We start from the raw sequence: 13,530 nt of genomic DNA, 5'->3' as shown, positions 1-13,530 counted from the left end.
CCGAAACGACCTAACGTTACCCGAAATTTCCTCCTTCCTGAAGGGTTTTCGAAAACTATTTCCGAAACGTTAGAAACCTAGAAATTTCCTTCAGGAGTAGGAAGGGTTTCGGCCCGAACCGCCATTCGTTGCCTAGTTCCTACCTGCCTTCTCTCCATAGATGCTGCAAGGGCATCCCGCCTGACTGGCCTCAACTACCCTTTGGCTCCAGAGCACTTTTTGTCTACCTTCCACAGCTGGACCCACGTATTATTCCGAAACTGCTATTTCCTTCCTAGGGTTTGCTCACGTTGAGCCTTTCTCTGTGCTGCTGCCCCGTTGATTAGTCTATTCCATCCGACAGCGAATCCGACAGCGAAGGAGCGAAGGCTATCTACATTTTTTCACCATGCACAAGTACCAGATTCAGATTCAATTTTAATTGTCATTGTCAGTGTACAGTACAGAGACAACGAAATGCATTTAGCATCTCCCTAGCATTTAGCATTTAGTATCACATTGAATTGGCACTAAACATTATTCCCTTATCACGTATCTATCCGCACTCTAGTTTTTTGTGTCCAACCTCGGTTTAAGTAATCAAGAAGGAACTGCAGACGCTGGAATCGTTCCATCAGTCTGAGGAAGGGTTTCGGCCCGAAACGTCACCTATTCCCTTCGCTCCATAGATGCTGCTGCACCCGCTGAGTTTCTCCAGCATTTTTGTCTACCTTCGGTTTAAGTAAAGTCTACAGTTCAGAGCAGCGAAATGTGGGCAGCCCAGACCACCACACAAACCCCTTACATCCCTTCCAGTGATAGACACAACGTGCTGGAGTAGCTCAGCGGGACAGGCAGCATCTCTGGAGGGAGGGCATGGCTCCAGAGATAGACATGGTGCAGGAGTAGGCCATTCGGCCCTTCGAGCCAGCACCGCCATTCAATGTGATCACGGCTGATCATCCCCAATCAGTACCCCGTTCCTGCTTCTCCCCATATCCTCTGACTCCGCTATATTTAGGAGCCCTATCTAGCCCTCTTTTGAAAGCATCCAGAGAACCTGCCTCCACCGCCCTCTGGGGCAGAGACGTTGCCTGTTCCGCTGAGTTACTCCAGCTTTTTGTGCCTATATTCGGTTTAAATCTGCAGTTCATTCGTACACAAGGAATGGGTGACGTTTCGGGTCGAGACCCTTCTTCAGACAGAGTCTGGGGGAAAAGGGAAACGAGAGATATAGACGGTGATGTGGTGAGATTCTCTCCCTTCCATTGACTCCATCTACACCTCACGCTGCCTCGGCAAGGCCAGCAGCATCATCAAGGACCAGTCGCACCCCCCTCCCCCCCCCCTCCCCCCAACAGGCAAGAGATACAGAAGTGTGAAAACGCACACCTCCAGATTCAGGGACAGTTTCTTCCCAGCTATTAACAGGCAGCTGAACCATCCCACCACAACTAGAGAGCAGTCCTGAACTACTATCTACCTCATTGGTGACCCTCGGATGCTTGATCGGACTTTGCTGGCTTACCTTGCGCTAAACATTATTCCCTTTATCGTGTATCTATCATTACGCTGTGAATGTCTCGATTGTAATCATGTATTGTCTTTCCGCTGACTTTTCCGCTATCAGCTTATTTATTCAGTAGAGTGTCGGCCCGAAACGTTGCCTATTTCCTTCGCTCCATAGATGCTGCTGCACCCGCTGAGTTTCTCCAGCTTTTCTGTGTAACCCAGCTTATTTATTCATGTGTGTATATATTTATATAATGGTATATGGACACACTGATCTGTTTTTGTAGTAATGTCTACTATATTCTGTTGTGCTGAAGCAAAGCAAGAATTTCATTGTCCTATCTGGGACACATAGAAACATAGAAAATATGTGCAGGAGTAGAGGCCATTCGGCCCTTCGAGCCTGCACCGCCATTCGATATGATCATGGCTGATCATCCAACTCAGTATCCCATCCCTGCCTTCTCTCCATACCCCCTGATCCCTTTAGCCACAAGGGGCCACATCTAACTTGGATGGAGAGAAGGCAGGTACAGGATACTGAGTTGGATGATCAGCCATGATCATATTAAATGGCGGTGCAGGCTCGAAGGGCCGAATGGCCTCCTCCTGCACCTATTTTCTATGTTTCTCTCCAGAGATGCTGCCTGTCCCGCTGAGTTACTCCAGATTTTTGTGTCTATCTCAGGCTAAACATTCACTTGTACAAGATTGTGGAGAATGATTGTTTGAAGATACTGCTCAGAAACAGGCCCTTCGGCCCATTGAGTCAATGCTGGCCATTTATCACCCGTTCACACTAGTTATATGGTATATTATAGACCACGGTGGCGCAGCGGTAGAGTTGCTGCCTCATAGCGTTTGCAGCGGCAGACCCGGGTTCGATCCTGACCACGGGTGCTTGTCTGTACGGAGTTTGTAGGTTTTCTCCGGGTGCTCCGGTTTACTGCAAAGACGTCCAATTAGGTTATTAATTGGTTTCGTTAAAAAAAAAAGTAAATTGTCCCTAGTGTGTGTGTGTAGGATCGTGTTAATAGTGTTAGTGTTCGGGGATCGCTGGCCAGCACGGACTCGGTGGGCCGAAGGGCCTGTTTCCGCGCTGTATCTCTCTAGAGTAAAAAAATAAAGATAGCTCTCTCTCTCTCTCTCTCATCTCTTAAGTGTCAACAGCCGAGGGAGGGTTTTGCATTCAGCTCTTTGTGGCAGGCAGCGATTTGCACGGAGCCTCTGGACTTTAGCCAGCTGAAGGCTCAGGCATTTGGTGCTGCCTTTGAAGGCGGTGTACAAAGGGAGGTCGGCGAGACGAGGGGAGGGGGAAGCGGTGCCGGCGACGGGGAGGAATGTGGAATCAATGGGAGATTCCTTCTAGCTGATCAAAGGCTAGATCTCGCTCTCTCTCTCCCTCCCTCCGCGCTATCTCGCTCCCTCCCCTCTCCCCTCTCCCTCGCTCTCCCTCACGTTCTGTCCCTCTCTCCCCCCACTCCCTCTTCCCTTCTCCCCCCACCCCCACTCTTTCTCTCTCTCTCTGCGCGTTCCGCTTGGCTGCGGTCTCCTGTTCATCTGCCCCGGCTCTGCCCGCTGATATCATCAGCCCCGCTTGACTTGAATTTCATTGCAGTGTCATTGCTGTCACCAAGGCAACTGAGGGTCCGGTATTTAAAGAACAAGCCCCAGACTCTTGGGAGAAGGTGGAGGAGGGGAGGGGAGGAGGGAGGGGGTGGTTTGTGAGCAGTCAGCACGGATGTACGCTGACCCTCTGGCCTGCCCTCCTTCCGACGGCCCCTCACCCCCCCCCCCCTCCCCCCCCCCCCCCCCCCCCCACCCCCCCTTCCTCCTCTCCCCCCACCTCCTCCAACCTTTCCCCCAGCAGCTGAAGTCCATCGGCAAACACAGTCAGTCCTCTTTCAGGGTGTGTGTGTGTGTGTGTGCGTGTGTGTGTGTGTGTGTGTGTGTGTGTGTGTGTGTGTGTGTGTGTGTGTGTGTGTGTGTGTGTGTGTGTGTGTGTGTGTGTGTGTGTGTGTGTGTGTGGTGTGTATGTGGGTTTATGTGTGTCCGTATGTGTATGTGGGTCTGTGTGTGTGGTGTGTATGTGGGTGTGTGTGGTGTGTGTGTGTGTGTGTGTGGATGTGGGTGTGTGTGTGTGTGTGTGTGTGGGTCTGTGTGTGTATGTGTGTGTGTCAGTGTGTGTCAGTGTGTGTGTGTCAGTGTGTGTGTGTGTGTGTGGGTCAGTGTGTGTGTGTGTGTCAGTGTGTGTATGTGTGTGTGTGTGTGTGTGGGTCTGTGTGTGTCAGTGTGTGTATGTGTGTCTGTGTGTGTCAGTGTGTATGTGGCACCGTGTGTGTGTATGTGGGTCAGTGTGTGTGTGTGTGTCAGTGTGTATCAGTGCATGTGTCAGTGTGTGTGTGTGTGTTCATTTAATTGCAGCTCGCCCCAACTCCAAGCAAGGAAGTAATTTTCAAAGGCATGGTTAGCATTTCTTTGATGTGAATGTTGCTAAAAGCCGCCGCGCTGTGTGTGTGTGTGGCCACACTGCCGCACATCTCATCAGGTTACATTCGCTGTCCGCTCTCAGGAGAGCACTGCTGGGCCTGCCTGATGATCACATTCGCGTTACCTTGGGACCGTTTTTCCACCGAGATCCCTCCCTCTGGTGTCACGTTTCACTCTTCTCCTTCCCTGACACCCCCTTTGTTCTCTTTTGTGACCCTCCGGTAAACGCGACAAAAATGAACCTAAACCTCTTGTTGTCCTCTTTCAGAAGGAACTGCTGATGCTGGAAAATCGAAGGTAGACAAAAATGCTGGAGAAACTCAGCGGGTGCAGCAGCATCTATGCAGCGAAGGAAATAGGCAACGTTTCGTCCCGAAACGTTGCCTATTTCCTTCGCTCCATAGATGCTGCTGCACCCGCTGAGTTTCTCCAGCATTTTTGTCTACCCTTTCATCTCTGCCCCTTGTCCATCCAGATAGGAGCAGAATTAGGCCATTCGGCCCATCAAGTCTATAGGGTGATTTCACCAAAGGTCAAATGAGCGTAGATCCCCCCTCACGTGACCGAAATTTTTAACTGGAGGACATATGTCAGTTCGGTACATATTAGTGAATGGGGAAACACCCACTTTCACACCCGTTAAAAACATGGAAAACGCTGAATTTCATCAAAACTAAGTTAATAATGCCTTAGTTTTGATGAAATTCAGCGAGCAAACGCGATAATTCCCGATATTTTGGATCTTAAAATCTCCACGGCAATTGTCAGCTGTTCACTTCCGCCGCTTTCTACCTTCAGTTCCCTCTTGTAATTACCTCACTTTCTATCTTTTTTTTTGCCTGAAAATTTAGGTCGCTGTGCTTCACGGTCACCCCGACTGGCACAGAAAATTTCAGCTCAAAAATCGGCCGTTTTCCATGTTTTTAACGGGTGTGAAAGTGCGTCTTTCCCCATTCACTTACATGTACCGATCTGACATATGTCCTCCAGTTAAATTTTTCGGTCACGTGAGGGGGGATCTACGCTCATTTGACATTTGGTGAAATCACCCTATTCCGCCATTCAATCATGGCTGATGTATCTTTACTGGCTATCTTATACGATTATTACTAAACTATCTATGTTTACTGGGTCAACATATTACTCGTACTCGCTGGAGTTAAGAAGGATGAGTGGGCACCTCATTGAAACTTACCGAATAGTGAAAGGCCTGGATAGAGTGGATGTGGAGAGGATGTTTCCACTGGTGGGAGAGTCTATGAACAGTGGGCACAGCCTCAGAATTAAAGGATGTCACGTTCCTTTGGGAAGGAGATGAGGAGGAATTTATTTAATCAGATGGTGGTGAATCTATGGAATTATTTGCCACAGAAGGCTGTGGAGAGCCAAGTCAATGGAGGCAGAGATAGATAGATTCTTGATTAGTACGGGTGTCAGGGGTTATGGGGAGAAGGCATGAGAATGGGGTGAGGAGGGAGAGATAGATCAGCCATGATTGAATGGCGGAGTAGACTTGATGGGCCGAATGGCCTATTTCTGCTCCATGAGATCATTCCAAGAGCTCTCCCGAGTTTAAAAAAAAATCAAACTCGTGGTAAGCACGGAGAATGAGCGTAGCGGGTACGTCGGAGCTCGGGGACGTCACAGAGCTAACGGCAGATCAGCACGGGAAGACTCGTGAAGATTTTTCAACATGATGAAAAAATGTCCACGAGAGCCCCGAGTACCGACGAGTGGCCATTACCGTAAATCTCCGAGTTCGAATCAGGGCAAACTCGGGGAGAGCTCTTGGAATGAACTCGTACAGTGGGACAGGGGTGGCCATATCATTGCCTCTCTCGAACGCAGTTACAGCGTGCTAGCAGAATCCTGGCCGATACATGTCATTTCCCGATACATGTACATTTTCACACAGAGAGTGGTGAATCTCTGGAACTCTCTGCCACAGAGGGTAGTTGAGGCCAGTTCATTGGCTATATTTAAGAGGGAGTTAGATGTGGCCCTTGTGGCTAAGGGGATCAGGGGGTATGGAGAGAAGGCAGGTACGGGATACTGAGTTGGATGATCAGCCATGATCATATTGAATGGCGGTGCAGGCTCGAAGGGCCGAATGGCCTACTCCTGCACCTAATTTCTATGTTTCTATGTCTTATGAACTAAACAAAAACTCCATCAGCCTCCAGGCAGCAGAGATCACACAGACGGAGGGGGGCAGCGCATTTTCCGTTCACATTTTATTCATTCTGGAACAACGTTTGGGTGGGTGGGGAGGGGGGGGGGGGGGTTAATATTCCCATCTCCGCACGGTGGTGCGTAACACGGGGCTCCCTCGCTCGTACTCTGTGAAGGGGGAGCCCGACCTGGAGCCGTCTCGACATTGGCAGCAAGTGTACTTGCAGTGTTGCGGGGGCTGCTGCACGGCTCGCTGCACGCTCAGCTGATCCAGAACATACACCACGATATCTTCCACCGCCATCAGCTTGCTTTCCACCACCCGCAGCCTCTTCGCCAGCTTCTCCTGGGCAAATATCTCTCTGCACAAGCAGTGGACATCCCTCTCGGATAGAGCCTTATTGGCGTTGCTGCCACAAGCCAACAACCTCCAGCTGAAATGTGTAAACTTCTTACAGAGCATCTAAGAAAAAAAACAAGAAAAAAACAAGAAGGTTCAAGTTCAAGTGAGTTTATTGTCATGTTCACACAGAGAGTGGTGAATCTCTGGAACTCTCTGCCACAGAGGGTAGTTGAGGCCAGTTCGTTGGCTATATTTAAGAGGGAGTTAGATGTGGCCCTTGTGGCTAAGGGGATCAGGGGGTACGGAGAGAAGGCAGGTACGGGATACTGAGTTGGATGATCAGCCATGATCATATTGAATGGCGGTGCAGGTTCGAAGGGCCGAATGGCCTACTCCTGCACCTAATTTCTATGTTTCTATGTGTCCCTGTATAGGACAATGAAATTCTTGCTTTGCTTCAGCACACAGAACATAGTAGGCATTTACTCCAAAACAGATCAGTGTGTCCATATACCATAATATAAATATATACACACACATGAATTAATAAACTGATCAAGTGCAAATAACAGAAAATGGGTTATTAATAATCAGAGTTTTGACCGAGCCAGGTTTAATAGCCTGGTGGCTGTGGGGAAGTAGCTATTCCTGAACCTGGTTGTTGCAGTCTTCAGGCTCCTGTTCCTTCTACCTGAAGGTAGCAGGGAGATGAGTGTGTGGCCAGGATGGTGTGTGTCTTTGATGATACTGCCAGCCTTTTTGAGGCAGCGACTGCGATAAATCCCCTCGATGGAAGGAAGGTCAGAGCCAATTGAACCATGTTTAAGAAGGAACTGCAGATGCTGGAAAATCGAAGGTAGACAAAAATGTTGGAGAAACTCAGCGGGTGCAGCAGCATCTATGGAGACGTGTCTGATTCCTTAATGGGTATCCAACTGACTGTAGGCTCGTTATTACCTGAAGAAGGGGCTAGACCCGAAACTTCACATCTCCGTGATCTCCAGAGATGCTTCTTGACCCGCTGAGTTCGTTACTCCAGCATTTTGTGTCTATCTTCTTAAACTAAACCAAACTATTTAAGAAGGAACTGCAGATGCTGGAACATCGAAGGTATACAGACAAAAGTGCTGGAGAAACTCAGCGGGTGCAGCAGCATCTATGGAGCGAAGGAAATAGGCAACGTTTCTAAGCCGAAGCCCCTTGGGGGTTTGGGAGAAGGAGACTAGAGATATGGAAGGTTAAGGTGTGAAAAGGACAGATCAAAACAGACAATGTACAAAGGAAATCGTTCATTGTTGGCTGAGCGGAAGGACTCTGTGTTGGGTTGGGTTGAGACCCTTCCTGAGACTGAGAGTCAGGGAGAGAGGAAAGTAGAGATATGGAAGGATAAGATGTGAAAACGATAGATCAAAACGGGCAATGCACAAGGAAATGTAGAATGGTCATGCTGGTCATTGTTGGCTTAAGTGTAATGTGTTGGCTGTGATAGATTGGAAAACATTACAAAATAGGCTGTAGACAAAAATGCTGGAGAAACTCAGCGGGTGCAGCAGCATCTATGGAGCGAAGGAAAGAGGCAACGTTTCGGGCCAAGACCATCCGCCTATTTCCTTCGCTCCATAGACGCTGCTTAACCCGTTGAGTTTCTCCAGATTTCTTGTCTACCTTCGATTTTTTCGCATCTGCTCGAAGGGTCTCAACCTGAAACGTCACCCCTTCCTTCTCTCCAGAGGTGGGCTGCCTGTCCCCGCGGAGTTACTCCGGCTTTTTCAAGTCAAGTCAAGTCACTTTTGTGTCTATAGCACATTTAAGAAACAACTCTCGTTGGCCAAAGTGCTTTACATTGGTGGAGGTACTAACAGTCTGAAGAAGGGCTTTGGCCCGAAACTATGGAGCGAAGGAAATAGGCAACGTTTCGGGCCGAAACCCTTCAGGAAGGAAATAGGTAACGTTTCGGGCCGAAACCCGGAACTGTTGCCTATTTCCTATTGCCTATTTCCTTCGCTCCATAGATGCTGCTGCACCCGCTGAGTTTCTCCAGCATTTTTGTCTACCTAACGTTATACAACAGTGGTTCGTAGATTAAGTACATACATAAATACATACATATAGCCCTCACTCAGAGGACGTCAAGAAAGGCTTGAGAGTAAAGATGAGTTTTAAGTCTCGACTTATAGGAGTCGATGGAGGGGGCAGTTCTGATGGGAAGATGTCTATCTTCGGTTTAAACCAGCGTCTACAGTTCCTTCCTTAAATTCTTAAGGGGTTGGACAGGCTAGATGCAGGAAGATTACTCCCGATGTTGGGGAAGTCCAGGACAGGGGGTCACAGTTTAAGGATAAGGAGGACGTCTTTTAGGACCGAGACGAGAAAATCATTTTTTACACAGAGAGTGGTGAATCTGTGGAATTCTCTGCCACAGAAAGTAGTTGAGGCCACACAGTTCATTGGCTATATTTAAGAGGGAGTTAGATGTGGCCCTTGTGGCTAAAGGGATCAGGGGGTATGGAGAGAAGGCAGGTATAGGATGAGTTGAATGATCAGACATGATCATATTGAATGGCGGTGCAGGCTCGAAGTGCCGAATGGCCTCTACTCCTGCACCTATTTTCTATGTTTCTATGTTTCCTGCACATTGTGTTGTTTTATGTTCTCTGTGAACCAGTCCCGGGGTGTTTGTGTGTGGGACAGCTTGTGTGTTGTGAGGGGTGGGGGTAGCCCTTGGGCAGAGGGGGGGTTGGGGGGTCTGCTTTGACCTGGTTGGCGCTGTGCATCACTAGGGCATTCGAACAGATTGTGTGTGGAGCTGTAAAGCTTCAAGTACACACATTATAACCACATGAACACACACATACACTTGGAAACATCACGCTAATTGGAAAGGACGTGTGTGATAGTGCAGGTGGAGATTGGCAGGAAGAACTCACGCCACGGCAACTGTACAGGTCCAGTCAGCGCACCCACGCCAAGATTGTTAAGGGCTTGGACACGCTAGAGGCAGGAAACATGTTCCCGATGTTGGGGGAGTCCAGAACCAGGGGCCACACAGTTTAAGAATATGGGGCAAGCCATTTAGAACGTAGTCGAGGAAACACTTTTCCTCACAGAGAGTGGTGAGTCTGTGGAATTCTCTGCCTCAGAGGGCGGTGGAGGCGGGTTCTCTGGATGCTTTCAAGAGAGAGCTAGATAGGGCTCTTAACGATAGTTGAGGCAGGGGATATGGGGAGAAGGCAGGAACAGGGTACTGATTGGGGATGATCAGCCATGATCACATTGAATGGCGGTGCTGGCTCGAAGGGCCGAATGGCCTACTCCTGCACCTATTGGCTATTGCCAAGCCCTTCCCTGGATCTGAATTACTGAATGAGGAATTCATACCCAATATCCTACCATTCCTTTGTTTCCTCTTTCGATATCTCATCGCCCTCTCCCCTGATTCTCAGTCTGGAGAAGGGTTTCAGCTATGGAGTGAAGGAAATAGGTAACGTTTCGGGCCAAAGCCCTTCAGGAAGGAAATAGGTAACGTTTCGGGCCGAAACCCTGAAGGGTTTCGTCCCGAAACGTTGCCTATTTCCTTCGCTCCATAGATGCTGCTGCTCCCGCTGAGTTTCTCCAGCACTTTTTGTCTACCTTCGATTTTCCAGCATCTGCAGTTCCTTCTCAAACAACTATAGCTATGGGATCTTTGCTGACAACCGCCTGCCCGGCTCAGTGAAGCTGAATCAGTTGAGAAAGATAACCAGTGACATCGGAGCTGCATGAGATTAAGGAGGCTCTTTGTTTCCCTTGCCGCTCCCCCACCCACACAACCCCCAAGGCCAGGAAGTCACTCAGACTGCAGGGCTCAGGTGTATAAACCTGCCCAGCCCACAAACAAGCCCTTCAACTAATGTAAAGCACTTTGGCCAACGAGTGTTGTTTTTTAAATGTGCTATAGAAATAAAAGCCATTGACTTGGCTTGACTTGACTTGAACCATGTTAACAGCATCACCATCAACTGTGCAACTAGAAACCCTTCTGAAATTAGGTGGGAGTAGACTTCGGCCCTTCCCTGCCCCCCCCCGTCATCTCCCCCCCCCCTCCCCTACCTGCCCCCCTCCCCTACCCTCTTCCCCCCTCATTCAGATTCAGATTCAGATTCAATTTTAATTGTCATTGTCAGTGTACAGTACAGAGACAACGTAAATACCCTCCTTCCGAGTCCGTGCCGACCATCCCCCCCCCCCCCCTTCTTTCCCCCCCTCTCCCTACCGCCTCCCTCCCTCTCTCTCACCCCCCCTTCCTCTCCCTCTTCTCCCTCTTCCCCCCCTTCTTTCCCCCCCTCCTCCCTCCCCCTCTCCCCCCCCCCCCACCCCCCCCCCCCCCCCCAATCTTTGCACATCCTCAATCCTGGACTTTAATTTCATGTTTCTATGTGCCTTGTGTTTCATGACTGTTGCCAGAACAACTTCCCTCCTGGGATACATAAAGTTCTATCGTATCGCATTGTGTCGTCGTTTTTAGTTTAGTTTAGACACGGTGCAGTTACAGGACCTTCGGCCCACCGAGTCCGTGCCGACCAGCGACCCCCCGCGCACTCATACACGCACGAGGGACCATCTACAATTTTACCGAAGCCAATTAACCTACAAACCCTGTACGTGTTTGGAGTTTGGGTGGAAACCGGAGCACCCGGAGAAAACCCACGCGGTCATGGGGAGAACGAGCAAAAACTCCGTGCAGACAGCACCGGCAGTGAGGATCGAACCTGGGACACTGGCTCTACCGCTGCACCACTGTAGTTGGGTTTATCACGTTGTGCCAAGGTGAAAAGCTTTTGTTTTCATGCTATCCAGTCAAAGAAGAGCTGACATTAATACAATCATGCCGTTCTCAATGTATTGATATAGGATAAACGGAGCGACATTTTGTGCAGGATGCCCCACTCCCTGACTCAGTCTGAAGGAGGGTCTCGACCCGAAACATCACCCATTCCTTCTCTCCAGAGATGCTGCCTGGCACTCTGAGTTACTCCAGCATTGTGTGTCTGTGTTTAAGGGGTTAACTCTGGGGGAAACTGGTCGAGTCCCTGCCTGCATTCCAGCGGCTCGTGTTGATGCATGAGGCGACCCCCACCTCATTCTGCCCCTCGGTGGGAAGACCCCTGCCAAGCGGGAGTCTATACTGGCCGGGGAAACGGTGAGGTGGGGAAGGTGGGACTGGGATAGTGTGGGGGTTGGGGGGGTGGGGGCAAGCGCAGGCTGTGATCATCAATTGTGCCGCTGAGATCTGCCGTCATCGAAGGCCGCTGTTCTGTGTGGGTCTGAAGGGTTTGTATCTGTGCAGGAAGGAACTGCAGATGCTGGTTTACACCGAAGATAGACACTAAGTGCTGGAGTGACTCAGCGGGTCAGGCAGCATCTATGGAGAACATGTCCTCCAGATATGCTGTCTGACGCACTGAATTACTTCGTCACTGTCCCTTGAAGTTTTAAGTCTGAAGAAGGGTCTCGACCCGAAACACCACCCATTCCTTCTCTCCAGATATGCTGCCTGTCCCGCTGAGTTACTCCAGCATTTTGTGTTTGTCTTATGTTTTGTAAATGTCTTATTTATTGCCAGGAACAGAAGGAAGCTATCAATTCCTCACAGCGCCAGACTGGGTTCGATCCCGACCTCGGGTACTGCCTGTGTGGAGTTTGCGCGCTCTCCCTGGGACCCCTCCTACGACGCAAATTGTTATACATCTACCCCTGAGTTCCCCAAGCACACAAACTTACATGTCTATATACTTACTATCCTTCTCTCTGTATAGCCCTTGCATTTACTCCTTCTCTCAATATACTCCTTCCTCTCCACTCTCCTCGCTACACTCCTCATCTCTATACATTCGTTCTCTCTCCCTACACACCTCTCTCTGGAAGGAAACCGGTGCTCCCCGGAGTAAACCCGCGAGGTCCCGGGCAAGCTCCCCACACACACACACACACACACACACACAGACAGCATCCCCGAGGTCAGGATGGAACCCGGGGTCCCTGACGCTGTGAGGCCGCTGCCTCGAGGGTTTTAGTCTGAAGAAGGGTTTCGGCCCGAAACGTTCGCTCCATAGATGCTGCTGCACCCGCTGAGTTTCTCCAGCATTTTTGTGTAGCCTCGAGGGCAAACCCTGCAGCGGCGAGAACGACGCGTTCTGTAATAACTCACCTCCAACCTGGAACGAATGTTGCTTCTCTTGAGGTTAAAGAGGCCGATGAAAAGCAGGACTATGAGGCAGGCGGTGAGCACGGCTGCCGCTGGGGAGCTGGCGAGAAGCTCAGCGTGAGGTTTGCCGGCCACGGGGGCTCTCGAGAGAGGCGAGGCACTGTCGCAGCCCGCCCCGCCCGTGAAATCGTTGGGGATGTTTTCTGTCCGGATCTGAGACCAGGTGGAGGAATCCTTGGGTTTGCACCCATTCGAACCGGCCGCACACTTAGAGTTGAAGAGATCAGAGGCAGGTTTGGCCATTCTCAGGCTGAAGGGAAACAAACTGATCAGACGTCAAAGGCGGCCTCAGAAACACTAGTGCACACTCTCTCAAACACCCGCGGCCCTGAACAATAGGAACAATCGGTGTTTTGTGAGGTGGATCACAGTCATCAGATCTTTGTGATGTTCCCTTATTATACATTCAATTGCAACTCATTTGAATACCGATTTCGGATTTTGGTTTAGAGAGACGGGGTGGAAACAGGGTGTTTTAAGAAGGAACTGCAGATGCTGGAAAATCGAATGTAGACAAAAGTGCTGGAGAAACTCAGCGGGTGCAGTAGCATCTATGGAGCGAAGGAGATATGCAACGTTTCATAGAAACATAGAAAATAGGTGCCAGGGGTAGGCCATTCGGCCCTTCGAGCCTGCACCGCCATTCAATATGATCATGGCTGATCATCCAACTCAGTATCCTGTACCTGCCTTCTCTCCATACCCCCTGATGCCTTTAGCCACAAGGGCCACATCTAACTTAAATATAGCCAATGTACTGGCCTCAACTACCTTCTGTGGCAGAGAATTC

The 13,530-nt window shown here is 49.9% G+C and overlaps 1 protein-coding gene across 1 annotated transcript; it reads right to left on the bottom strand.

The window, feature by feature from the left end:
• Positions 1–6,206: 6,206 nt before the first annotated feature.
• Positions 6,207–13,203, bottom strand: LOC129709904 (uncharacterized). The gene is made up of 2 exons (XM_055656589.1): positions 12,684–13,203; positions 6,207–6,616 (listed from the first exon to the last, which is right to left on the bottom strand). Exons 1-2 carry the CDS (start codon positions 12,981–12,983, stop codon positions 6,266–6,268), a joined length of 651 nt encoding a protein of 216 aa, XP_055512564.1. The 5' UTR covers positions 12,984–13,203; the 3' UTR covers positions 6,207–6,265.
• Positions 13,204–13,530: the final 327 nt, after the last annotated feature.

Source organism: Leucoraja erinacea, chromosome 26 (genome assembly GCF_028641065.1).
Source record: "Leucoraja erinacea ecotype New England chromosome 26, Leri_hhj_1, whole genome shotgun sequence".
Lineage (NCBI taxonomy): Eukaryota > Metazoa > Chordata > Chondrichthyes > Rajiformes > Rajidae > Leucoraja > Leucoraja erinaceus.
The sequence above is the reverse complement of the archived record's forward strand: the minus strand, read 5'-3'. Positions and strand labels throughout refer to the sequence as shown.

Excerpts from the sequence above, each read along its gene's own strand:
- LOC129709904 (XM_055656589.1), bottom strand. The coding sequence starts at position 12,983 with ATGGCCAAACCTGCCTCTGATCTCTTCAACTCTAAGTGTGCGGCCGGT. Across the intron at positions 6,617-12,683 it reads ACATTCGTTCCAGGTTGGAG|ATGCTCTGTAAGAAGTTTAC; the intron begins GTGAGTTATTAC and ends TTTTTTTCTTAG.